This window comes from Aquarana catesbeiana, linkage group LG01, assembly GCF_042186555.1.
Source record: "Aquarana catesbeiana isolate 2022-GZ linkage group LG01, ASM4218655v1, whole genome shotgun sequence".
Lineage (NCBI taxonomy): Eukaryota > Metazoa > Chordata > Amphibia > Anura > Ranidae > Aquarana > Aquarana catesbeiana.
Genome location: NC_133324.1, coordinates 500,582,586 through 500,606,534, shown reverse-complemented (window position 1 = coordinate 500,606,534; position 23,949 = coordinate 500,582,586). Strand labels below are relative to the sequence as shown.

General features: G+C 44.1%; 1 protein-coding gene across 1 annotated transcript in view; it reads right to left on the bottom strand.

The window, feature by feature from the left end:
• The window catches only part of SIN3B (SIN3 transcription regulator family member B), a 106,589-nt gene that overhangs the window by 60,302 nt on the left and 22,338 nt on the right, over positions 1–23,949 (bottom strand). Inside the window, exons 3-9 of the mRNA XM_073592877.1 lie at positions 16,916–17,156; positions 14,019–14,125; positions 13,127–13,280; positions 12,788–13,036; positions 7,148–7,291; positions 6,820–6,939; positions 6,647–6,736 (exon numbers count right to left, since the gene is read on the bottom strand). Of these exons, the coding sequence (XP_073448978.1) occupies positions 6,647–6,736; positions 6,820–6,939; positions 7,148–7,291; positions 12,788–13,036; positions 13,127–13,280; positions 14,019–14,125; positions 16,916–17,017 (966 nt within the window). The 5' untranslated portion in view covers positions 17,018–17,156. The remainder of the gene's footprint in view (positions 1–6,646; positions 6,737–6,819; positions 6,940–7,147; positions 7,292–12,787; positions 13,037–13,126; positions 13,281–14,018; positions 14,126–16,915; positions 17,157–23,949) is intronic.

Sequence of the window (23,949 nt, the reverse complement as noted above, 5' to 3'; positions counted from 1 at the left end):
ATACATCATGGGACACAGAGTTAGGCTAATATTCATTACCTGCTGGGATGTCCCAGAGCAATAGCCTTGAGGGGAGGGAGACACCCTGCCAAACAATAGCCATCAGACCTTATACGGCAGCCCACAGTACACTGCGGCTGAATCCTCGGCTGCTCGAACATCCACTTGATAAAATTTTGTGAACTTATGCACTGAAGACCAGGTAGCAGCCTTACAAATCTGAGCCACAGATACCTGATGGCGAAAAGCCCAGGAGGTTCCTACACCCCTGGTAAAATGAGCTCTCACCCTAAAGGGAGGAGCTTTACGTTTCCGACCGTAGGCCTGAATGACCAACTGACGGACCCAATTGGCAATGGAAGCCGCCTACTCCTTTTGGTAAAACAAAAGAGGAGTCTGATCCTCGGATCTCTGCAGATCTAGACAAATAAACCTCGACTGCACGGACAATGTCCAAGGAATGCAGTCGTCTCCCTTCCGCTGAACGAGGCTGAGAGAAAAAAGAAGGCAAAATAATGTCCCGATTTAAAAGAAAGGCTGACACCACTTTTGGCAAAAATGATGCAACAGGTCAAAACACGACCCTATCATGGTGTAGGATCAAGTATGGTTCCCTGAACGAAAGGCCAACCAACTCCGACGCCCTACTAGCCGAGGTGATGGCCATCCGGAAGGCTAGCTTGCATGACAGCAAGTCTAAAGGAATTTCCTTGATAGGTTCAATTGGTTGTTTCTGTACACAGACAGCACCAAGTTCAAGTCCCAAGAGCAAAAAGATGACCTACTGGGGGGGAAGCAAACAAGTTGCCCCTGCATAAAGATTCGGACCAGTGAATGGGAGGCTAAAGGCCTTTGGAAGATTACTGACAGGGTCGAAATCTGATCTCTGATTGTACGCAAAGCCAATCAGATTTTAACAGCTGACTGTAGAAAAGAGAATTCTCCCAATCGCGTATTTCCAAAGATGCCATTTTTTGGCTTCACATCAAGCAATACAAGATCTTCATAGTGACAGCTTTTCTAGCATTCTCTAGGGTAGACACCACGGTCCTTTAACACCTTGGCTTCAACAGCCATGCCCTAAAATTTAGAGACTGTAAATTGGGGTCTAATATAGGACCTTGAGACAGTAGATCGGGGCGACGTGGAAGCGTCCATGGCCCGTCAATTGTCAGTCTCACAATCTCCGGGAACCAGGGCCTTCTGGGCCAGGCTGGTGCCACCAGAATCCTCCCGCAACTCCAGCTTGTAACCGCGAGATATAGTTGAGGTGACCCACTCGTCCTGAATTATTGTTCTCCAAATGTCTACAAAGTGCAGCAGCCTTACCCCACCCGATAGAGTGGGGGCGTCCCCTCCAAAAGGAGGGCTTGGTGCTGGGTTTAGATGAGTTTTGGGCCCAGGAATTTTTCTAGCCCTGGCCTTGCGGCTTACCTCTGGCTCTAGAGCCCTGTTGGCGGTGGAACGGCCTTGGCGCTGAGATACTTGAGGAAGCAGTCCCTGAGGTTTTAAACGAGAGACGCCTGGTGCTTTTCTTCACAGGAAGTAGAGAACTCTTCCCTCCGGAAACCTTTTGGATATATTTGTCCAAATGATCACCAAAATAAACGCTCCCCATGAAAGGGGAAACCTGCCAATAACTTTTTACAAGGAAGCTCGACTGACCAGTTCTTAAGCCACAAAAGTCTGCGCATATGTACAGACAAGAGAGCCAAACGAGAAACCTGCTGTATTGAATCCTTTAAGGCGTCAACAAAACACAGCGCTCCAGGAATATCTGTCTTATTTTCAGTCAGATCATCCTCCCGGTTAGGCCTTGTCAGGCTGTCTGACCTGATCCTTTGCAGACTGGCAGATACCAATTACTGCAACAGCTGGCTGAATAGCTGGACTGGCCAAAGAAAAGAAAGCCTTCAATAATGAGTCCAATTTCTTGTCAACAGGGTCTTTCAAGCCCTGTGCGTTATCTACTGAACAAGTCAAGTTCTTGTTTAAGGAAGAGACTGCTGCATCGACGGCTGGCATGCTCCACTTCTTAATGAACTTTTCATCCATGGGATATAAAAAGGGAACTTCTTCCTTAGGAGGAACAAAAATCCTGTCAGGATGTTTCCAATCAGCATACACTGCCTGTTCCAACAGAGGGTGTAAGGGGAAAGCCTGTGTGGCCTGAAGAGGCCTCAGGGACCCCAAAGAGGACCAGGGAGGCTCAAAGGATCAAAAGCTTCTGCAACTTAGAGGCAGACATCAACTGGATAGCTTCTTGTCCAGATTACTAGTAAGCAGACTCATCCATCAGGCCCTCGACAGAATCCTGAGCTTTTAGCTCTTTCCTATCCTCAACCCGTTGCTGCTCCACAGTAGGAGGCTCCGGGGAGGGGGATTTGTCACGCTTCTTGCCACCCTGGGGGATGGAGGCAATCATGCCAGCAATCCTGTGCTATAAATCGGGCTAGGGCCGAGGACAGTTCATCCTTGGTGATAAAGGGTGAAGCAGCAGCGTTGACTGTAGGCACAATACCAGATAGGCGCAGCGGCACAGATTGCCCGGAAGTCTCTGGTCTTTCAGGGGAGACAACACTAGGGATACGACTAGGTTCATCAGGAACTACTGATGACATAGATGTGCCCTTCCCTGTAGTGTTAGTCCCACTCCTCTTTTTTAAAGACATTTACTAGCCACAAAAAGAGTACCTGGGTGTAGTATTAACACACCTCAAGAGAGAGACCCTTTAATAGGGCTCATGAAGCCCCTATGCAACAATCCTGCTAAGCACCTTTAGCCTGCCAAGCAACACCTGGTGACTCACGTGACCCGGGTAAGGATAAATGAACTGCTGCAAATGCCTGGTTCAGAGCCTGCTCTGTGTCCCACAGCTGCCTTCTGGAAGCACCGCATGCTTGGCATACACAGCTTAAATAAGCTGGCTGTGCGCCGGAATGTTCTGTGCATGCGTGCACACACACGCCGTCCAATGGGCGTGGCTGTATTTGCGCATGACGCAAATCTTCGTAAGCCCACACAAAGACTACGGCGCATGTGCGGCGAAGCCGCGTGCGCCATGGCCGTCAAGCAAACCGCTCAGCCCAGCGGCGCTCTTGCGAACGCACATGCGCCATGGCGAACCAAGGCGAAATGGCCACCTATAAATGGTGGAATTAGTAGCTGGTATAGAACCTCTCTGGGAATCTAGGATGGAAAAGGACCTGGGGGTCCTAGTAGATGATAGGCTCAGCAATGGCATGCAATGCCAAGCTGCTGCTAACAAAGCAAACAGAATACTGGCATGCATTTTCCTGCTCTACAAGACCCTGGTCCGGCCGCACCTAGAGTATGCTGTCCAGTTCTGGGCACCAGTCCTCAGGAAGGATGTACTGGAAATGGAGCGAGTACAGAGAAGGGCAACAAAGCTAATAAAGGGTCTGGAGGATATTAGTTGTGAGGAAAGGTTGCGAGCACTGAACTTATTCTCTCTGGAGAAGAGACACTTGAGAGGGGATGTGATTTCAATATACAAATACCATACTGGTGACCCCACAATAGGGATAAATTTTTTCGCAGAAGGGAGTTTAACAAGACTTGTGGCCACTCAATAAAAATTAGAAGAAAAGAGGTTTAACCTTAAACTACGTAGAGGGTTCTTTACTGTAAGAGCGGCAAGGATGTGGAAATCCCTTCCACAGACGGTGGTCTCAGCGGGGGGCATCAATAGTTTCAAGAAACTATTAGATAAGCACCTGAACGACCACAACATACAGGGATATACAATGTAATACTGACATATAATCACACACATAGGTTGGACTCGATGGATTTGTGTCTTTTTTCACAACCTCACCTACTATGTAACTATGTATAGCATTACAGGGACCGTCCTGAATTAAAAAAAAAAAAAAAAAAAAAGTTAATTAGTCGGTCTTCCTAAAATAAGCAATGGCTTGTAGACTCTCACAGCCCAAATCACATCCAGACAATGGAGTGAAACTTCCTTTTGGTGAACTGGAGCTGGACAGAGGGATGGAAGAAATATGTCCTGGCTGAGGTGAAAGGCAAAAAGTATGTTCTGGGTTTCAACATCACTTTGCCCCTATGCAAAACTATAAATAGTTCCATGCAGGATAAGGCTTCCAGTTCAGATATTTACAGTGGTGAGGGCTACAAAGAAAGCCATCTTGTGGGCCAAGAGTAGAGTTGTGAGTAGAGAGAGAGGAATGTCTTTACCAGGTTCAAATGGTGTTTTCCAAAGCACAGAGAACCAAATTCAGGTCCCACACAGTTACAGGGGAAGCTATGCAGAAGACTCCCTGTGCAAAGCTTTTAATTTAAGGATTGAGAGGCCAACAGTCTCTGAAACAGAATAGAAACTGCAGAAAACCTAACTTGATGTGCTTTATCTTCAGAGATAAATGCTGGTCCAGGCCCAGCTGTAGAAAAGAAGATTCAGCCCATGGAGAAACTCTAATGCCCGTACACACGATCGGATTTTCCAACAAATGTTGCATGTGAGCTTGTTGTCAGAAAGTCCGACCGTGTGTATGCTCCATCGCACAAAAGTTCACGCATGCTCGGAATCAAGCAGAAGGAGCCGCACTGGCTATTGAACTTCCTTTTCCTCGGCTCCTCGTACGGCTTGTACGTCACCGTGTTCTCATGTTCGGAATTTTGGGCCAACATTTGTGTGCCCATGTGTATGCAAGACAAGTTTGAGCCAACATACTTCGAAAAAAAAAATCCACGGTTTTGTTGTCAGAAAATCCAATCGTGTGTACAGGGCATTAGAGTAGAAGCCCTGATACTCCAACCAAGTGAAGTAATAGATCTTACAGGAAGTAGCATGCCTAACTTTTAGCATCATAAGAACCACAGATTCAGAGATTCCCGTCTCTTAAAACCCAAGCTTTAACAGTTATACCATTAAAGTGACTGAGAAGCAGAATAGTAATTTGGTCCTTGAGATAAAAACTCCCAATAATCTGAAGAGCCCAGGAGTCTTCTCTGGTCGGTGTACCACATTTGCCTGGTCTAGGCCAAAGCAATGAGGAGAATTGGAAAGCCATCAACCATTATTCTGCTAAGCATATGAGGAAGAATTCTAAGGGGAGGAAAAGCATAGATCACAGTGCACTGATCTCACTGAGCCACCAGAGCATCCACTGCTTCTGCTAGAGAATTTCTGTATCCTGAAACAAATCTGTGCGTTTTGTTGTTGAACCTGGGGGCCAAGAGGTCCACATTCAGTATCAACAACATGCAACACAGGTCACGGAACTATAACAGACAGTGCAGCGCTAAAAAAAAAAAAATCTAACAACTATAAATAATAAAAGTCCATATAAATCATGTGAGGAAAAAACACACAAATGTAATGGGAAAGCCGGAGACATCAACGGTGGTAAAGGGTGCTTCATGCAAATTCTGAAGTGCTCCTTAATCCGTGCTCACACCACTTGCTAGCCAAACCGCTCACCTTACAGAATGGAGCCCTGAGCTAACAGGAAGGTCACACAGGCATTACCACCAATGGTGGTTAAGGTTAAACTTTTGAATGGAAGACTGGGCACCTCTTTCGCTCCGTAGCTTAAAATGTTTATCTCCCGTGGTCACATGAAATGCAAAAAAATGATATAGTGCTCTCTGTATGGCTAGAACTAGATCCTTTATTATAAAAGACAGGTACTCACATATGCGGTACTAGAGCTAGTGCTAGGATAACAGGTATACAGTGAATGGTAACAGCAAAAAAAATAAGGTGGCTGCAGCGACGTTCAGGGATACTCCCGGGAGGGAGCCATACAGAGAGCACTATATCATTTTTTTGCATTTCATGTGACCACGGGAGACCAACATTTTAAGCTACGGAGCAGAAGAGGTGCCCGGTCTTCCATCCAAAAGTCTAACCTTAACCACCATTGGTGGCGAATGCCTGTGTGACCTTCCTGTTAGCTCAGGGGTCCATTCTGTAAGGTGAGCGGTTTGGCTAGCAAGTGGTGTGAGCACGGATTAAGGAGCACTTCAGAATTTGCATGAAGCACCCTTTACCACTGTTGATGTCTCCGGCTTTCCAATTACATTTGTGTGTTTTTCCTCACATGATTTATTTGGACTTTTATTATTTATAGTTGTTAGATTTTTTTTCAGCGCTGCACTGTCTGTTATAGTTAAGCTTAAAAGGGTTTATACATTTGCCTTTAGTGTTCAGCGACTTTTAGCTGTTATTAGGTTTTGCGCTGATTGATTGTTTTTGATTGTACAGGTCACGGAACACCTTTGGGTGTCAAGACCACTCCCCCACATCTAGGTGCTGTCAGCTGAGAAGTCTGTCTGCCAATTGTCTACACCTGGAACGTGCACAGCAGGTCAGCAGATTCCCAATGACTTTCATGAAGTAGTGGGCATGACAGTTTAGAGGCTGTGTTGGACCCGCTTTGCATTTATCTTTCTTCAAACGCAACTTCTCTTTATGAGGTGCATATGGAAGTAAACATAGCTTTTTCTAGTCAAATGCTGCGTTTTACATTTGGACACATATGTTGGAGTAGCATTGCATTTAAATGGAAAGGGCTGGATTTGACATACACAGTTTTTTATAGTAACAATTTTTTTTCATTTCTCAAAACACTTTTGACAATTGGCATCTATACTTACCTTATTGAAGAAAGAGAATTCCTGTAGCGTCCCATATTTGCCAACACTTGCCACCGATTGGTCCTTGGACTTTCTCATCTTCATCTTTTTCTATGTGACAAAAGCACAGGAGGCTGCAGAAAGCTAATGTGACACGAACACAGCATGCTTTATATAGTGAATTTGTGATTTACCTTAGATGGACAAGACATGGGGCGTAACAAAAGAGATCTGGATCGTTTTCGGCTTTGTTCTAGGTTTCTCTGGTATTCAAGCTTCCTGGCACTAAGATCACATGTACCGTTTCCAGTGAACTATGAAACAAAACATAACTGGTTAATAATTTGAGATTTGAGGATATTCCACTTTAGAGTCTTGAAATATTCCTGTAGTCCTGCACAAAAAAAGAAAAGTTTAAACCTAAGGTTTAAAGCCTGGAAACAGTATGAAAAAAAAATGCTATAATCCTCGGGTAGAATATACAGTCATCCTGTAATAAACAGATGGAAATAATTCCCATACCAGCGATCTCTTTGCCTCTGGAAGGAACTGGCCAAATTCAGAAAGTAAATCTTCCTGTCCACGAAATAAGCTAGCCACTTCTGTGAACACCTCCTCTTCTGACATGCCACGAAATGGGCGCCCTTTTGGATTTAGCTGATCCTTCTAAAAAGGAAAAAACATTGAATTAAATTGGTGGTAAAATACATTTATATTATAAAAGAGCATAACATTAGACATTACTTCCTGTAAAACGTTAGGATATTGCCTTCCACCAAAACACTAGTCTTACTTTTTAGGAATGAAAGGAAAAATGTGGTCATAATGGCTTAAATTAGCACACAAAAGATCTGTGAAAACTTCTTATACCACATGTTCCAAATTAAGTACATTTATCATATTTTACATTCACTATGATTGCAGCTAAACTGATTTAGCAGAGGCTGTCTGTTGTTCCTTTAAAAATGGGCAAAAGAAACCCACTGTGAAGAAACCTTAGGACAAATATCAAATAAAAAAAAAAAAAAAATGTAAAAAAGTGGTTTAAAGTCATCCACCCTCCCTTTTTTTCATGCTTATATGCGTTTTTTGGATAGTCCCTATGCCTGGGACTATCCAGAAGTACCAGCCGTCAGTCCTGAAATCCCAGCTAAAGTCCACCTCCAGCTATGGAAGCGGAGCTTTTATGGCAAACGCAGCAAGTTTTGACTCATGTTGGCGAAACCGTTTCTGCACAGGACAAGCTTGGATGGAGGAATGAGTCTGTCCAGCAGCCGGATAATGGTAGGGGAGATGGAGCAGCCGGCTCATCTCCCTAATTGCAGTTTAAGAGCTTGGGAGTGTACTCACTCCTCAGTCACAGAAAGCCTGGAACTAATTGACTTTTCATTGAAGGATATAACATTTACTGAGATTCAAACTGAAGTGCTGACAACAGGGCAGAGCTCTGCTAGCCTCTTCCCAGCACCGGTAACATCTTCTGGGTTCCAGAGACCAGAGATGGTGAACCTCTACCCCAGACACCATTTCCAGAGAAAGGGGATTTAATAGATTTTTCTGCTGAGGAGAAACAACCCGGTGAGCCTCCAGCAGAAGAGCTGGCATCAAGGCATGTCACCGATGACCTCTGCATACAACAAATCTGTGGCCCTGAAGGATTTGTGCAAGGACACCGACTTTTCAGTTTACCTCCCAGCGGAACAGCTGGCATCAGGGCAGAACATCAATCTCTGCCCAGCATGCACAGAACGTTCCGGCACCCACCAACAGCAGCTTCAGCCTTCCTAAGAGATGAGGAAGCCAGCTTTTCTCCCACACCACTGTCAGGGACATTGGCTTTCCTGCCAGCAGCATCTGTGGAGTTACAACAAACTTCTCCAGCTGAAGCCCTGGCAACCGGACAGAGGGTACAAGGCCTCTGCCCCACACCCATGGCAGTTCTGGTGAGAAGGTAGCGGTCACTCCTCAGCAGCAGATCAACCATCTGGGAGCAGAGGAAACTGTCTCCCCTACCCAGCAAGGATCCATGCACCTGGGAGACAGTACCAGAGAAATGTCGTCCTTGCAGCCAAGAAAACAAAATCAAGTGCACTGACTATGTGAGTTCACTGTACCCGACTAAGGCATGTCCAGACCAGGTAGAGGTCTGGGTCCTTGTTAGTCGACTTTGGATGGGGGAGAAATATGACAGACCCAGCCAGGACAGGGGCTTTTGGAGGGGACTGCAGGGTGGCCTCTGACTATGGGCCCTGGCTTTTAAGGGAACACTACTTTTTGAGAGATGCGTGCCTGGGGGACCCTTGGAGTGGTCTTGTCTGGATTCGAGTCCATATCTCCCCAAAACACACAGACTCTGGAAACTGGAGGTTCCATATACACATGTGGGGCCTCTATGCCTCAAACCAGCAATGACTGTAGATGTTAATGTAATCAGCTCAAACCACTGGGGTCGCCTGCCATAATGTGTTTATTGTAGTAGGTCTCTCCCATAGTAAACCTCCTAAGTGTCTTCTTCCCATTGTTAATCGGATCCCCTATTATTTCTGTCCATCTTCTTATCTATGTGTTTATACTTGTATTAATGCGTATGGTACAGGTACTTTGTATTCGGGGTTGTAGGTGTCAAAATGGACATCATGGCATACTAGCACATTATGAAATACTCACCTTGGAACGAAGCCCTCCAGCTCTATAAAGTCACCGCTGAGAGGGCTGACACCTTTCCCCTGTCTGTGTTCTGGGTTGGCGAGCTCCGGCTATGTGATCACTCCCGCAGCGCGGGAGCCGCCGTTTGTGGCGCAGGCTCTGAAGGTCCGGCACTAAAAGCTGAACCTTCAGAGCGCATGCGTTGGCGTCATCCGCTGCATGTACTCCGAATATCTCCTAAACTGTGCAAGTTTAGGAGATATTCACAGTACCTACAGGTAAGCTCTATTATAGACTCACCTGTAGGTACAAATGGTAGTAGAGTTTACTACCACTTTAAACAGAAGTAAATAATAAACATTACATTTTTTTTTTTTTTTTACAAATTTTGGGTGCCATGCCTGATATTTGAAGTACACTCGAGGACCATGGAGGGTGTTGTGATACTGTTGAGTTGATCACTACTTCAGGAGATGAAGCCTGCAGCAGTAACATAATAAACATGCATATTAACCTGTTACACCATGTTTTGTTGTGAAGGCTGTATAAAAGCCATGTATTGGATTTTTTTTTTTTTACAATTTAGTACCATTACATAACAATTTAGGAGTGATAGCGCATAACAATATATCTACAGGCTGAAATACTGTCCATAACCCTATATATACACACCATGTGCAGCAGGGTAGGTATCACATGGATGACCTGGCTGCCTCTGCAGCAACCTGGCATGGTTTATACTGTTGTATGGAACATATACACTATGAAATAGCATAAAGAGAGCAAAACCTCATGTAAAGCCTAGTACAGACGGGCAGCAGGTTGAATGAAAAAAACCTTGCCCTATAACCGTGTCAGTTTAGGTTGAGTGCTTCTGGTAAGATCTGAAAGTGAGGGATTTCTGCTGGATGAAGCCTCAGCAGCCAAGACTCCTGGGCCATCCATATACATGTGCAAGGACCAATACAACCCGAACATAATCAAAGTGCTACATGTACAAAGAACTGACTCAAATACCATTCATAAAAAAAACACAAAGTTAAATAATACTGTATAATGCAGAATCTTCTGGAATTAAGACTCTTAAAGAAGGCTATTAGAAATATCACATATATAGAGAATGAGGTTGTGAATTTTATATATAAAGCCTGAGAAAATCCTGAGACATCCCATGAAGGTACCCTATCCCAAAGCATACAAATACATTTTCTATGCATGCATAAAGACAACCATATTTCCGAATGCAAAGTCAGTGTAAGGTAATATACATAAAAGAAAAACCTCCAAATTCATGGGGCTACTTATGCAAATGAGGCCTACGCATAAAGCAGACCATTTACAACATATATAGAGTCACAGATAGTGAATTTAACATAATTATTGATCTGCAACAAAGAAAACACCTAGTTAAAGCGGAGTTCCACCCAGAAATGGAACTTCCGCTGTTTCGGATTCCTCCCCCCTCCTCCGGTGTCACATTTGGCACCTTTCGGGGGGAACAGATACCTGTCAAACTCAAATCCAGGTATTTTCTCCCACTTCCGCAATGTGTGACAAATCCTCCTTTCCCCCGGCTGTCTTCTGGGAGACGCACAGGTCCCAGAAGACAGCAGGGATCAATCAGAACACTCAGCTCGACTCGTGTAGTAGGGAACCAGGAGTGAAAGTCTTCACTGCCTGGTTCCCTTACCAGGAATGGCGGCGGCAGCACCCGGGAGTCGATCCGAAGATCGGCTGGGGTACCGACATCATGGGCTCCCTGGACAGGTAAGTGTCCTTATATTAAGTATTTGTAGCTGCTGACTTTTTTAAATTTCGCTTTAAACTTCAGCAACTAGAGGTCCTGTTCCTAATTTAGCTATTTTATGTGTATGCTCATGATCAAACAATACAATGTAAATATAGACAAAATACAGACATAGCATACTCCAAAAAATAATTTGCAATCAACAATACCTGTGCAATTGAGGTCTAGGTATAACCTGCTCTGTGGCTACCAATGCATTATACATCTATCTAGTGGAGATACTCAGGAACCCCAGGTGATAATTAGAAGTCTAATGCCCCGTACACACGGTCGGACTTTGTTCGGACATTCCGACAACAAAATCCTAGGATTTTTTTCCGACGGATGTTGGCTCAAACTTGTCTTGCATACACACAGTCACACAAAGTTGTCGGAAAATCCTATCATTCTAAACGTGGTGACGTAAAACACGTACGTCGGGACTATAAACGGGGCAGTGGCCAATAGCTTTCATCCCTTTATTTATTCTGAGCATGCGTGGCACTTTGTCCGTCGGATTGGTGTACACACGATCGGAATTTCCGACGATGGATTTTGTTGTCGGAAAATTTTATATCCTGCTCTCAAACTTTGTGGGTCGGAAAATCCGATGGAAAATGTGTGATGGAGCCTACACATGGTCGGAATTTCCGTCGGAAAATCCGACCGTGTGTACAGGGCAAAAGTATGAGCACACCAACTGGTGTGTATAGTAGATACTGGTAAACCATAATAGGTACAGCTTCCACCCCTAGACCTGAACATAACAAAAGGCTTTAGTTGGAATAAAAACAAATAGGAGGAGTCACCTTAAAGTGATTGTAAATGTTTTTTTTTTTTGTTTTTTAAATAACATACTTATCTGCCCTGTTCAAGGGTTTTGCACAGAGTGGCCCTGCTCCTCCTTTTCTGGGGTCCCCTGGCGACGCCCCTGGCTCCTCCTCTTCGCCGAGGGCCCCCTCTGAGAGCCAATTTCCATGGGGAGACCCGTGCGGGCGCACTCCTGAGTCCTGCTGCTGCATCCATTGGCACTGGATTTGATTGACAGCAGCGGGAGCAATCTATCCAATGAAGATCCAAGACAGCGGTGGGAGCTTCTGGGCTCATCCTTGGCGCTTGAAAGATCGGGTTCAGGTAAGAAAAAGGTGGGCTGCTGCAGCACAGAAGGTTTTTTCACCTTAATGCATAGATTGCATTAAGGTGAAAAGCCTTCTGGACTACAGGTTTAGTCCAGAAGCCTGTCAGCTAGATATTGCAGAATCCACAGTTTATGTTTTTAGTTCAGCCTAGGGGTGGGCTATTGCCCAAATATAAGAATAGAAAGCACTGATTAAAACCCTGCAGACTATGGGGGTGATGCGTTTCCTGTTTGCATGTGGACCGAGCCAGCTCTCATATGCTGTCCTGGAAGAAAACAATAATTTTTTGTGTCCTAGAAACAAGGCAGGATGTGGGGATTACTAACTGGAAGTTTTTAAAGCTAGACTTCCTGGGGGGCCCAAATGGCCTAAAGGTATGATAATAAAATTACATTTAAGGGGAAATTTCTGCTCTGTAATAAAGTGTTATTTTACATTTATGCAAATTAAACTTAAGTAAATCTAGAATTCCCTCTGCAGTCACCCTTTGTTGTTTCAAAAACTTTAACCAAAGCATTCATGATAACATCTCTAATAAGACCATTTATAGAAAAGCAACCAAAAAAAATTCATATACAACTGATTAAGTACCTGATACGTATGAAGGATTTCCAAGAAAGATCTGTAGATCTCAGGTCGGTCAAGGAATCGAGTTTTAATTTTATTGACATAGCTGATAGCATTATGAAACTCTAACGAGTCAGACTCTGGAGGAGCCTGTGTCTTTTCTTTATCCTGCAGCCGTGGCTCTTCTGCCACCTCACTGTGTGAATTTTCAGGCACAGGCGGAACTACTACACGTGTATTTGGCAAAATGCTTGTGGCTGCATCAGAAGGAACCTGGAAAGAAATAAACACAAGTTACTCTCCTAACTATGCTTCACATGCATACTTAAAAAGGGAGGGAAAAAAAATGTAATGGACACTAACCGGACTGGCCAGCGATGTCTGAACCACCACTTTACCATTTTTTGGAAGCTCAATTTTATAGCCAAGTGGTAAAAAAGCATTAAAACCCAGCATTAAATCTGGATGGTCATGGAATAACTGGGAAACGCGGCGGATGACCCCTGGAGTGTCAATGCTGCAAGAAAGCAAGGCGTTATAATGTGTTTTTGCCAAATTTGTTAAACATTTCACTAAAACACAGAGAATGGAGGCAAGATCCAAACTATAAGGGCTTTTTTACACTGTCTCGTTTTTCAGTTTAAAAAAAGAGATGATGTATGATAAATACACCCCTTCAAATCCTATGGAACTCTTGACATCAGTCAACTGTGCTTCATTTGCATTTTTGGCTGCTTTGCAGCAAACCCCTAATCATTAAAAAACAAAAAAAAAAACTTACCCCACGCCGTTTTCTTTTGCTGGCAATTTTAATTTATTTTTTTTTTTTTACATTCAGCTGTCAGCGGGGAATCCCACCGACAGCTGATTACTCACTGTTATGGATGCGGCGGCGGGCTTGCCGCCCCCTCCTTAGCAAACAGCTATATACAGTGGTTGAAGTTATTACTTTTTTTTTGTAAAAAATGGATGTCAGCAGACATGAAAACGGATGTAAAAATTGACATCCTCAAACGTTACTGAACTAAAAAAAAAAAAAAAAACAAAAAAAAAAAAAACAAAAAAAAAAAAACAAAAAAAAAAAAAAAACGGAACGCCGGAGTGAAACCAGCCTAATTGTGAAAGTAAACTAAATTGCACAATACATGCACATAATCAAAATATAGACATTATTTACATTTGCTTATTACTAATGCAACACAGAAGAAAAAAATCCAAAGGCTTTGCAAAAAGCATCGAACACAGCCTTTCTTACCTCTGAGATTTAAACTCCTTCATTATCTCTAGAAAACCATTGTATGTAGCTGGATCACTGCCAAAACGAATTTTTACCTGATCCAGATAGGATAAGGCATCCTCTACCTGAGAACAAGGTGCAGAAGATAAAATCATGAGAATCAAGATTTTAATAGGTTTTACTTTTCTGTAAGTCACGTCTAAAGGCCAACTACATCAAAAAACTTTGACAGAATGGGAGGGGATACAACTTCTGTCAGATTTTTACAGCAGGCTGCAAGCCCACAGGAGAGTAGAACATTAATTTCCTGTAACAAAAACAGGAATTTGTTCTCATCAAAAAATGCTTTTCTCTGCCTTCATTGAAGGATACAGCGAAGATGCAAAGGACTGTGCCTGTAAGATTGTACTCTTTCCACATTTTGCAAGGGCAAAAAAACAAAAAAAAAAAGTTTTCTTCTCTTCTATCCATTAATGGACACAACTATGATAATGGTATGTGGATCTTGACCTCTGGGGTATAGTGCCACCTGCAGGAGTTGGATGCTAGGTAGAAATAGAAAAATACAGCCTAGAAGTGGCCTCTGCTGGTAGCCAATTCCCATATGCTAACAAAGCCTGAGTAAACATCAAGCAGTTAAAGGAGACTAAATCAACTCAAAAACAGCAATGGACACATAATGCAGCAAAAAAAAAAAAGGCATTTTACAATGAGAACACAAATCCTATTTGCTCTGCCACAAATCTGTGGATCTTTACCACTGGGACATCCAAAAGCAGTGCTCACAGATGGACAAGCAAATAAAGTAAAACCAGTTAAAGAACAAAAGGGTGCCTGACACTAAGCAGGACAACAAGATGGACAGTAGAGTCACTAACAGGGGAGTCTGGGGGGGGCTCAAACCATAGGGATCCTTTCCCTAACAGTTTTGAGGTGGGGGAACCAGAAGCTCTTCCGGGCATATCAGCCATGGCTGTGGCTGAGGTGTCACCCAGATGACAAACTAAGGCCAGGAGCAGAGGAAGGTATTCCCAGAAAGAAACCCACAGCTCCAAAATGTCAAAAAGGGCCTGCATATAGTCCAGACAGCAATCTCTGTACAGCTGGCAGAATGCCCAGACGCAAAAGGCGCCCCTTTCAGTGTGCCCAGTAGTTCCAAATGATGCATCTAGTGGCAAGGAAAGCCATAGCAAAATGGCAGCTGCAGCTTTATGCTCTGGCATGGGACAGTGCAACAGTGACAAGCCCTGCTGCATCATATGGATGGTAGAGTAGGAGAATTCTTCCCCGTAGTTAAAACACCATACATCCCCACAGTAAGCCCCGGTTCACACAGGGGCGGCATGACTTGCAGGTCGCCTCAGCGAGGCGACCTGCAAACAACTTCCGCGGCGACTTGCAAAACAACTTCTGTATAGAAGTTTATGCAAGTCGCCCCAAGTCGCCCCCGAAGTAGTACAGGAACCTTTTTCTAAATCGGAGCAACTTTTAGAATGGTTCCATTGTACAGAACGGGAGGCGACTTGTCAGGCGGCTAGGTCGCCTGACAAGTCGCCCCTGTGTGAACCGGCTCTAACAGTACACAGAAGCACATACTGCCTGGGAGGGGGGCTGAAGGTATCTCCTGAAGAATGTTCCTAACTGTCACTGTAGCCAGGACCTCCAGGGTGGGGGCAGGAAACTCTGTTCAGAGCCACGGTGCTACCTGCCTGTAGAGGAAAATACTGTGGAAAGGTGATCAGGACTAGCCAGTTATGTGCCCCTTTAACAAGATTTTCACAGGCTGATCTGTATAAGAAACACAACTGGTCCAGCCAAATCTGCAGTGACAAGAAACGGCATACACTGATGACTGAAGAAATGCTCATAAAAAGAGTCTTCACAGAAAAAAGAAGCATGGAATCTTAGGTTAAAATCTACAGGTATTCAATGTGTCTTAATGAGCTGAAGAAGAAAAAAACTTTTCTTGCAATTTGTGGAAAGGTTAGTGTTTGTTAACCTTAAAAAAATAAAATTAGATCCTTTTAAAGCATGGTATACAGCACAGTGCTTGCGCCGTGTCATTTGGCCCCCTGCAACACCTGAAATACCTGACAACGGTGTATCATGGATGCCGAGTCCTGACACCGTGGTCAGTTTACATGCCACTGTCATCCGTAGCCCTGCTCTCCTCTATGCTCCTGTATCCTACTCCCCTCCCTGCCTGTCATCTTGTACCACCCCTCCCCCCTCCTGCTGGTATCATAAGATATTGTTACCATCACCTCTGTTATAATAAATGCTGTGCCCCATTGTATGCGTTTTCTAAAAAATCCCCCGATAAATACATCATTTTATAGCGCCGATCATGTGACCGGTCGTCTCTCTCCTCCCGGCTGACGTCAGCGGGGGTTTCTCGGCTCCACCCGCCTTGCGCAGGCCTACAGTGCCTAATGATAAATCTGGCCCCAACTTCTCCGCAGTCGATATTTTCACTACTTAACCGCCACCATCCTACTCCAGGAGATACATATGCTTGACTAAGTGCTAAAGATTCAAGTCAATAGTGTTCAAGTATACCCCAAATCTATGGAGGTCCTCAGTGATCTACTAAAGATAAATCCACATATTCGCCAGCACACCAAAGATCTTCAAATGTAGTCTAAAGGCTTTTATTGCAGAAAGATCATATCACAAGAACAAGTGCAACGGTTAGGAGCAATGCAGGACCCCTTTGTCAAGCATGTGTAAGAGATGATTTAGTCAGAATCCGTTTTATAATCTAGTAGTCTTTTTAAATCAGAGAGATATAGCGGTAGCAGATGACAGGTATAAATGACTAAAAGGGAGACATTAAAAAGGGTGCAGCACAAAAGTAGAGGAAGAACACAGAAAATAAATGTAACCTCACTGAACACCTAATAAAACACACTTACATGCACAGGGAGTTTTTCTTGAGATTTGCACCAACTGTTTGAGCTTGGCTTACAACTGCTGCCGCCGCCGCCACCACTGCCACCGCCGCTTGTGTTAGCCATTTTTGGTTGTAAAATGTCAGCAGGCAATTGGCTTCTTCAAGCAGTACCAAAGGTGACCTCTACAGCTCACATATGAGATGACATGGTTGCACGGCTTAATTATTGCTGATGTTATTTGAGCAATTGGGCAGAATCAACACTAAAACAGAAAAAAAAATTTTTAAAAATAACTTACATATAATAAAAGCATATGAATGTTTAACCTCTTCATGCCCAACTTAATGCCTAAGCACAATTTTGCAACTTTGATATGTTAGTAAAACTGTAGATATCACCACAACTACTTTGTGCATCCAGGTGGATTATACCTTGTTTTTCTTCAGGACAAATTGGGCTTCCATTTGTTAGTAATGGTTTGGATAGCTTCTGATTATTTTTTTTTATTAATCAAAGAAAAACTGGCCCAAAATAAAAAAGAAAAAACACACTATGTAGTTGTAAATATTTCTTGTTACTATCATAACCTATCACCAAAGAACAACCCAAAATAAATTCTCCTGTTCCTGATAATTTCAGCGATACCACATATGTGCATGTTATTTTTTTTGTTTGTACCCACAGTACAGCCCAAAAGGAATAGTGAAAATTTGTTTGGTTTTTGTCCTACCAAAAACACACTGATGCCAATTAAAATAAAATCCCCAAATATACTGACCCCGACCTAAACCCTAACCTAGATCAAACCTTGATCTAGGTATTTATTTTAGTTTTTTTTATTTATGTTTATTTTTTATTCTTATTGCACACTTTTTTCCCTCTCTGCAGTACGTTGCATCTTTCCTCTCCATTCACAGAGAGAGAAACACAGGGGTGGGGCTTTACAGTGACTGATCAGGTGATGGGTGTGAGACCTACCATTAAATCCTTCCCTAATGTGTTACTCCGGCGAGAAGTGGATAAAGCGGAGCTCCGCCTGCCCCTCCCGAGAAAAAAATTAAATAGTGTAGCTGCTGACTTTTAATATTAAGACACTTCCAGGGATCCCACGATGTCGGCACCCCAGCGGATTTTCAGATCGGCTCTCAGGTGCTGCCGCCGTAATTCGTGGTAAGGGGAACTGGCAGTGAAGTCTTTCAGATGCACAGACGGTTCCCTACTGCGTATGCGCGTAGCGCGCTGCGTTTTCTAACTGGCCTGGCGGCGGAGAAAGGAGGTGGGGGGCCGAACTTCCAAAGAACCTTGCCGCTCCTGTTCCCCCCTGAAAGGTGGCAAATGTGACATGGGAGGGGGGGACGGATGGTCGGAGGAAGCAGATAAGCGGAGCTTCCACTTTTGGGTGGAACTCCGCTTTAAGGAAGCATAAAAAGACTGAGGGCAGAAAAAGATCAAGCGGGTTTACATTTACTTACTGTAAAGTGGTTGTAAAGGCAGAAGGTTTTTTTACCTTACTGCATTCTATGCATTAACTCTAGTACCACATGGTTTACTCATGTGGGCAAAAGTCTAAATGTTTTTACCTTCATGTATTCTCTGCAATAAGGTTAAAAAAAAAAAAAATAAAATTCCCGAGGGAGAATTATGTAATCTGTGGCTCGCTCTTGGTAACTATTTTACAGCTAACAAGGGTTAGCTTTTTTTTTAGCTTTGAACAGAGTGATGAAGAGAACAGAACTCCTTTCACTAGAAGAAATGTTCAATTGGGATCATTTGTTCCAATGACAACTGTCTGAGGGGACATTTGCTTCACTTTGGAGAGATTTCCTTAGGATTTCCTCACTAAGACAGGAAGTGAATGGAAATCTCCCCAATTGGACACAAATGGCAGAAAATAGGATTTTTATAACAGCTTACCTGTAAAATCCTTTTCTTTGAAGTACATCACAGGACACAGAGCCATAGTATTTACTAGGTGGGTTATAGGCCACCTTCAGGTGATGGACACTGGCACACCCTAAGACAGAAAGTCCACTTCCTATATAACCCCTCCCACTACCGGTAGTACCTCAGTTTTTGTAGCAAAGCAATACACGTGTATACCAGAAAGAAGGGGGGGGGACTTCTGGGTCCTGTGATGTACTTCAAAGAAAAGGATTTTACAGGCAAGCTCTAATAAAAATCCTATTTTCTTATCGTACATCACGGGACACAGAGCCATAGTAGTTACTATGTGGGAGGTCCCATAGCAAGGCCAACTGAAGGGAGAGAGAAACAACAAAAGTAGGGCACCAACAGACTAGAGGACTTATACTGCTGCCTGCAGTACACTGTTCCCAAAGTTGATATCCTCATGACCTTTTACATCTACTTGATAGAATCTGGTAAATGTATGGACTCAAGATCAAGTTGCAGCCTTGCAGATTTGAGCTATGGAGGCCTGGTGATGCACTGCCCAGAAAGTACTAACAGCCCTGGTGGAGTGTGCTTTAATATGAAAAGGTGGAACTTTCCTCTTCAAACCATAAGCTTGAACAATCACTTGACAAATCCATTTAGAAATAGTAGATTTTGATGCTGCTTTTCCTCTGTTAGGACCTTCAGGCAACACAAACAAAACATCAGTTTTACGAATCAGTTTTACGAATATCTACGCTTCGAGATAGAAAATCTTCATTTTCAATTTGTAGGGCTGCCTTTCGGTCTAGCTACTGCACCTCGAGTGTTTACAAAGATCTTGGCTCGCCCTTTAGCCAGATTAAGGGCTCAAGGTATAACGATTCTAGCTTACTTAGACGATCTACTCTTGATAGACCATATGGAAAAATGCAGCGCATGTACAAATGAGTATAGGTCTTTAAAATGGTGAAACAGTCAAGAAATAACTAATTGACCACAGGTGCCTTGAAACACAAACGTCCATAGATGGATGTAAATGTCCAACCGCACAGGAGGTATAAGTACTCCAAGGGGTGGTGATGGTCTGATGGTTGTCAGAAAACACCTGGCATCATACAGCGACTTCCCAACCGAGAAACCGGGTCCCAATGGGTCATTCAGAGAAAGTGCAAAAAAGCCTCTTACCAGATCCTGTGGATTCCCACGTCAGCGACATGTACCTACATACACCACTCTCTTTGTTGCCCATTTGTTTTTATCCACCGTGATCACGCTTTTATTTGTGTATGGTCGTTTTTGTCAATAAAAACACCCTTTTTTATCTGCACCATGTGGAGGCACATTCTTTTTGTTTCCACATTTACCGCATGAGATCCAGTCCCTCCAACTGCTCCTTTCGGGGGACCGTTTGTGAAACTTCTGATGCACGCTGGGACGGTTCGGTGTGAGGACGGTTCGTTGTGAGGACCCATCCGGTTGCCGGCCGAGATCCATACAGACCACAATCCAAGAGATTGGCGATTCCTGAGCTCCCACTCCACGTCATTTGTGACAAACTGCGCATGCGATTCCCTGTCGCTGACATGGGAATCCACAGGATCTGGTAAGAGGCTTTTTTGCACTTTCTCTGAATGACCCATTGGGACCCGGTTTCTCGGTTGGGAAGTCGCTGTATGATGCCAGGTGTTTTCTGACAACCATCAGACCATCACCACCCCTTGGAGTACTTATACCTCCTGTGCGGTTGGACATTTACATCCATCTATGGACGTTTGTGTTTCAAGGCACCTGTGGTCAATTAGTTATTTCTTGACTGTTTCACCATTTTAAAGACCTATACTCATTTGTACATGCGCTGCATTTTTCCATATGGTCTATCAAGAGTAGATCGTCTAAGTAAGCTAGAATCGTTATACCTTGAGCCCTTAATCTGGCTAAAGGGCGAGCCAAGATCTTTGTAAACACTCGAGGTGCAGTAGCTAGACCGAAAGGCAGCGCTACAAACTGAAAATGAAGATTTTCTATCTCGAAGCGTAGATATTTTTGGAGAGCGGGAAAAATAGGTACATAGAGGTAAGCATCCTTGATGTCGATTGATGCTAGCAGTTCTCCACCTTGTAGAATGGAGACCACTGATCGGATTGACTCCATGCTAAAAGAGTGGATATTCAAAAACCGATTTAGATCTTTGAGATCTAAAATGTGTCGGACATCCCAGTTTGGTTTTGGTACCGTGAAAAGGTGAATAAAACCATAACCCCTGCTCTTCCATGGGGACCACCGATATCACCTTTTGAGACAAAAGATGGTCCAAAGCTTGAAAAAGACTTCTTTTTCTCTGGATCCCTGGGAACGTTTGATCTGAGAAAACAAGGAGACGGGAACTCTAGTTTGTATCCTAGAGATATTGAGGAAGCCACCCATTTGTCTCAACACTCTTCCTGCCAGACCCTTGAGAACTGCAGAAGTCTACCCCCCACTCAAGCGAGCGGGGGCGCCCCTTCATAAGGAGGTCTTAGTATTTTGTTTTGTGGGTTTCCTTCCCCAGGGCCTCTTTTGTCCCTGGGGTTGACCTTGAGGTTTACCTCTTGAACTTGAGGGTGACTGCTTGGAGGCTGATGCTCCTGGCACTGGAGAATAAGCTTGCTTAAAAGAAAAACGCTTACTCCTCTTCTTAACTGGCAAAAGGGAACTTTTCTCATTAGAAATTCTTTGGATGTATTTATCCAGATCATCCCCAAACAGCCGTTCATCGCGAAATGGAAGACTAGCCAGGAGCTTTTTCCATTGGTGCTTCGGGCTGACCAATTTTTCAACCACAGAACTCTACGCATATGCACCAGCCCAAGCGTAAGTCGTGAGGCCTGGAGAATAGAATCTCTCATAGCGTCTATTGCAAAACATAACGCCCCTGGTATCCCGGCCAAACCTTGGGCCTGCTGATCAGGAATAATCTTGAGCACCTGTTTAAACGGGTCTCTCAAGGATTGACATACACCGATTGCTGCCAACGCAGGCTAAGCCACTGAACCTGCCAAAGAAAAATTGTTTTTAAATAGGAATTACAACTTCTTATCCCTTGGATCCTTCAGCATTTGAGCATTGTCTACCGGACAAGTCAAACTTTTATTTACAGAGGATATAGCAGCGTCAATTGCTGGCATCCCCCATTTCTTATTAAATTCTTCCTCCATAGGATAAAGTGTTGAAAACCTTTTCGGAGGAAAAAACTGTTTATCTGGGTGATCCCACTCAGAATACATAAGCTTTTTCAGCAATGAATGGATAGGAAAAGCATGAATAGCTTGGGGAGGCTTTAGCAAACCCAAACAAAAAGTGGGCTCATCAACTGACTCAGCTAATGGCAGCATGAATGTGGAATGGACCAATTCAGTAAGAGATTGTACCATCAATGTTTCAGATTGTGAACCTGATCCTTCCGTGTTTGACTCTTCAGAAGAGGAGTCATCAGCCTCTTCCTGGTCCCCTGAGAAAAATTCATCATCTCTCGCCTCCAGTTCCTCAGTTTGAGGGTTCTGTTTAATGGAAGGGGACCCATCGCGTTTAGCCCTACTCTGGGATGCAATTAAAGCATCAATCTTCTGCTCCAACTCTAAAATAGTTGAGGAAAAAACCTCTTCAGTAATATAGACAGGGGCTGCAGTGTTGAAAGCAGTTGCAACACCTGACGGCCCTGATGGCTCACTCTGACCAGCCACCTCAGAACTTTCAGAGGAGGATGCCATTTTTTTTTAGATGGTTCTAGGCTTTTTTGTGGCTGAAGAAGTCCTTCTTGAGCCCTTCTTTTTTGGGGTGTTTTTACCCCCCTTCTGACCATAGCCCGATGCACAAAAGCAGAGGTACTACCAGAAGGATCACATCCACTGCTTCAGCAATAGTCCAGCCACTGCTATTAATGCTCAGCTTGATGCGAATAGTAAATGTGCCAATAGGAAATGCCTATGTCACCAAACCTCTTTCATTGCCCTTTTTGCTCATGTCCCTCCGACACCTTGCAGCAGCACAAATGGAGTTTTTATAATACTCCCGCACCGGACGTTGGAGGACGCCAACGCAGCGCTAAGCCCCGCCCCCTGGCGCATCACACCCCTGCGTCTCTCTTTCAAAAGAGAATTTTGCCACTGATCCGACATGATCGGCTTGTGAGGGAGGGATGGCGAGGAGGAGACCTGGGAGCCACCGCAGTGCAGGGGCGGTGAAAGAAAACGGCATCGCTGATCATTTTAGCTCTCCCTTTCCCCATGAAGAGAGGGAGAGTTTAGCCCAGGTGGGGGGTGTCTGTGGAAGCAAAATACCCCCCCCCCCCCGGAACTCACCGGAGGTCTACCCGTTAGCCGGAGGAAAAAGCCTGCTGCTTCCTGACACAGCGTGATCTCTGAGGAAAGCATTGAGAAGGTACGTGCTCCATACAGCCCCCAGTGGTGACACTTAGGCATGACAACATTTACCATTTAAAGGAGACATTTCATAACAAAACTGTAAAAATTCCGTATAAAAAATTCACTTACCTTTCCCGCTGTAGGGTTTTCTGTGGTACAACCAACAGCCCCAATCTTCACGGTGGTTTCCATTAACCTTCAGCAATGGGGGACCTTCGGGGAACCCACACTCCTGGACCTGTAATAGCACCCCGCCAGTAAAACTTTATGGCTTTAAAATACCAAAAGTACTGGGATCCCAGGGTCCAGCTCTCTAAGAAGAGAAGCATTACAGGCAAAACCTTGTTTCTTCGACACGAGGCCGGGGTACCATTCAATTTGGCCTAAAAAACACTTTGAAAGGATCCGGCTGCATAGCTAGCCCCAGCAAGGATTGCTCCAGTGGAGCATAGCACATCTTTACTTGTGACCAACACCTTAGACACTGGTGAAAAAACTGAGGTACTCCCAGAAGTGGGAGGGTTATATAGGGAGTGGACTTCCTGTCTTAGGGTGTGCCAGTGTCCATCACCTGAAGGTGGCCTATAACCCACATAGTAACTACTACTGTGTCCTGTGGTGTACAATAAGAAATAAAATTACCAGGGTTCTATAGTTTCACATTAGATACATTTCCTTTGTGGATGGATAAAAAGACAAACATGCATGAATGGATTTATATGGATCCTCCCAAAGTTTCATGAGAAGTTGTACGTTTTT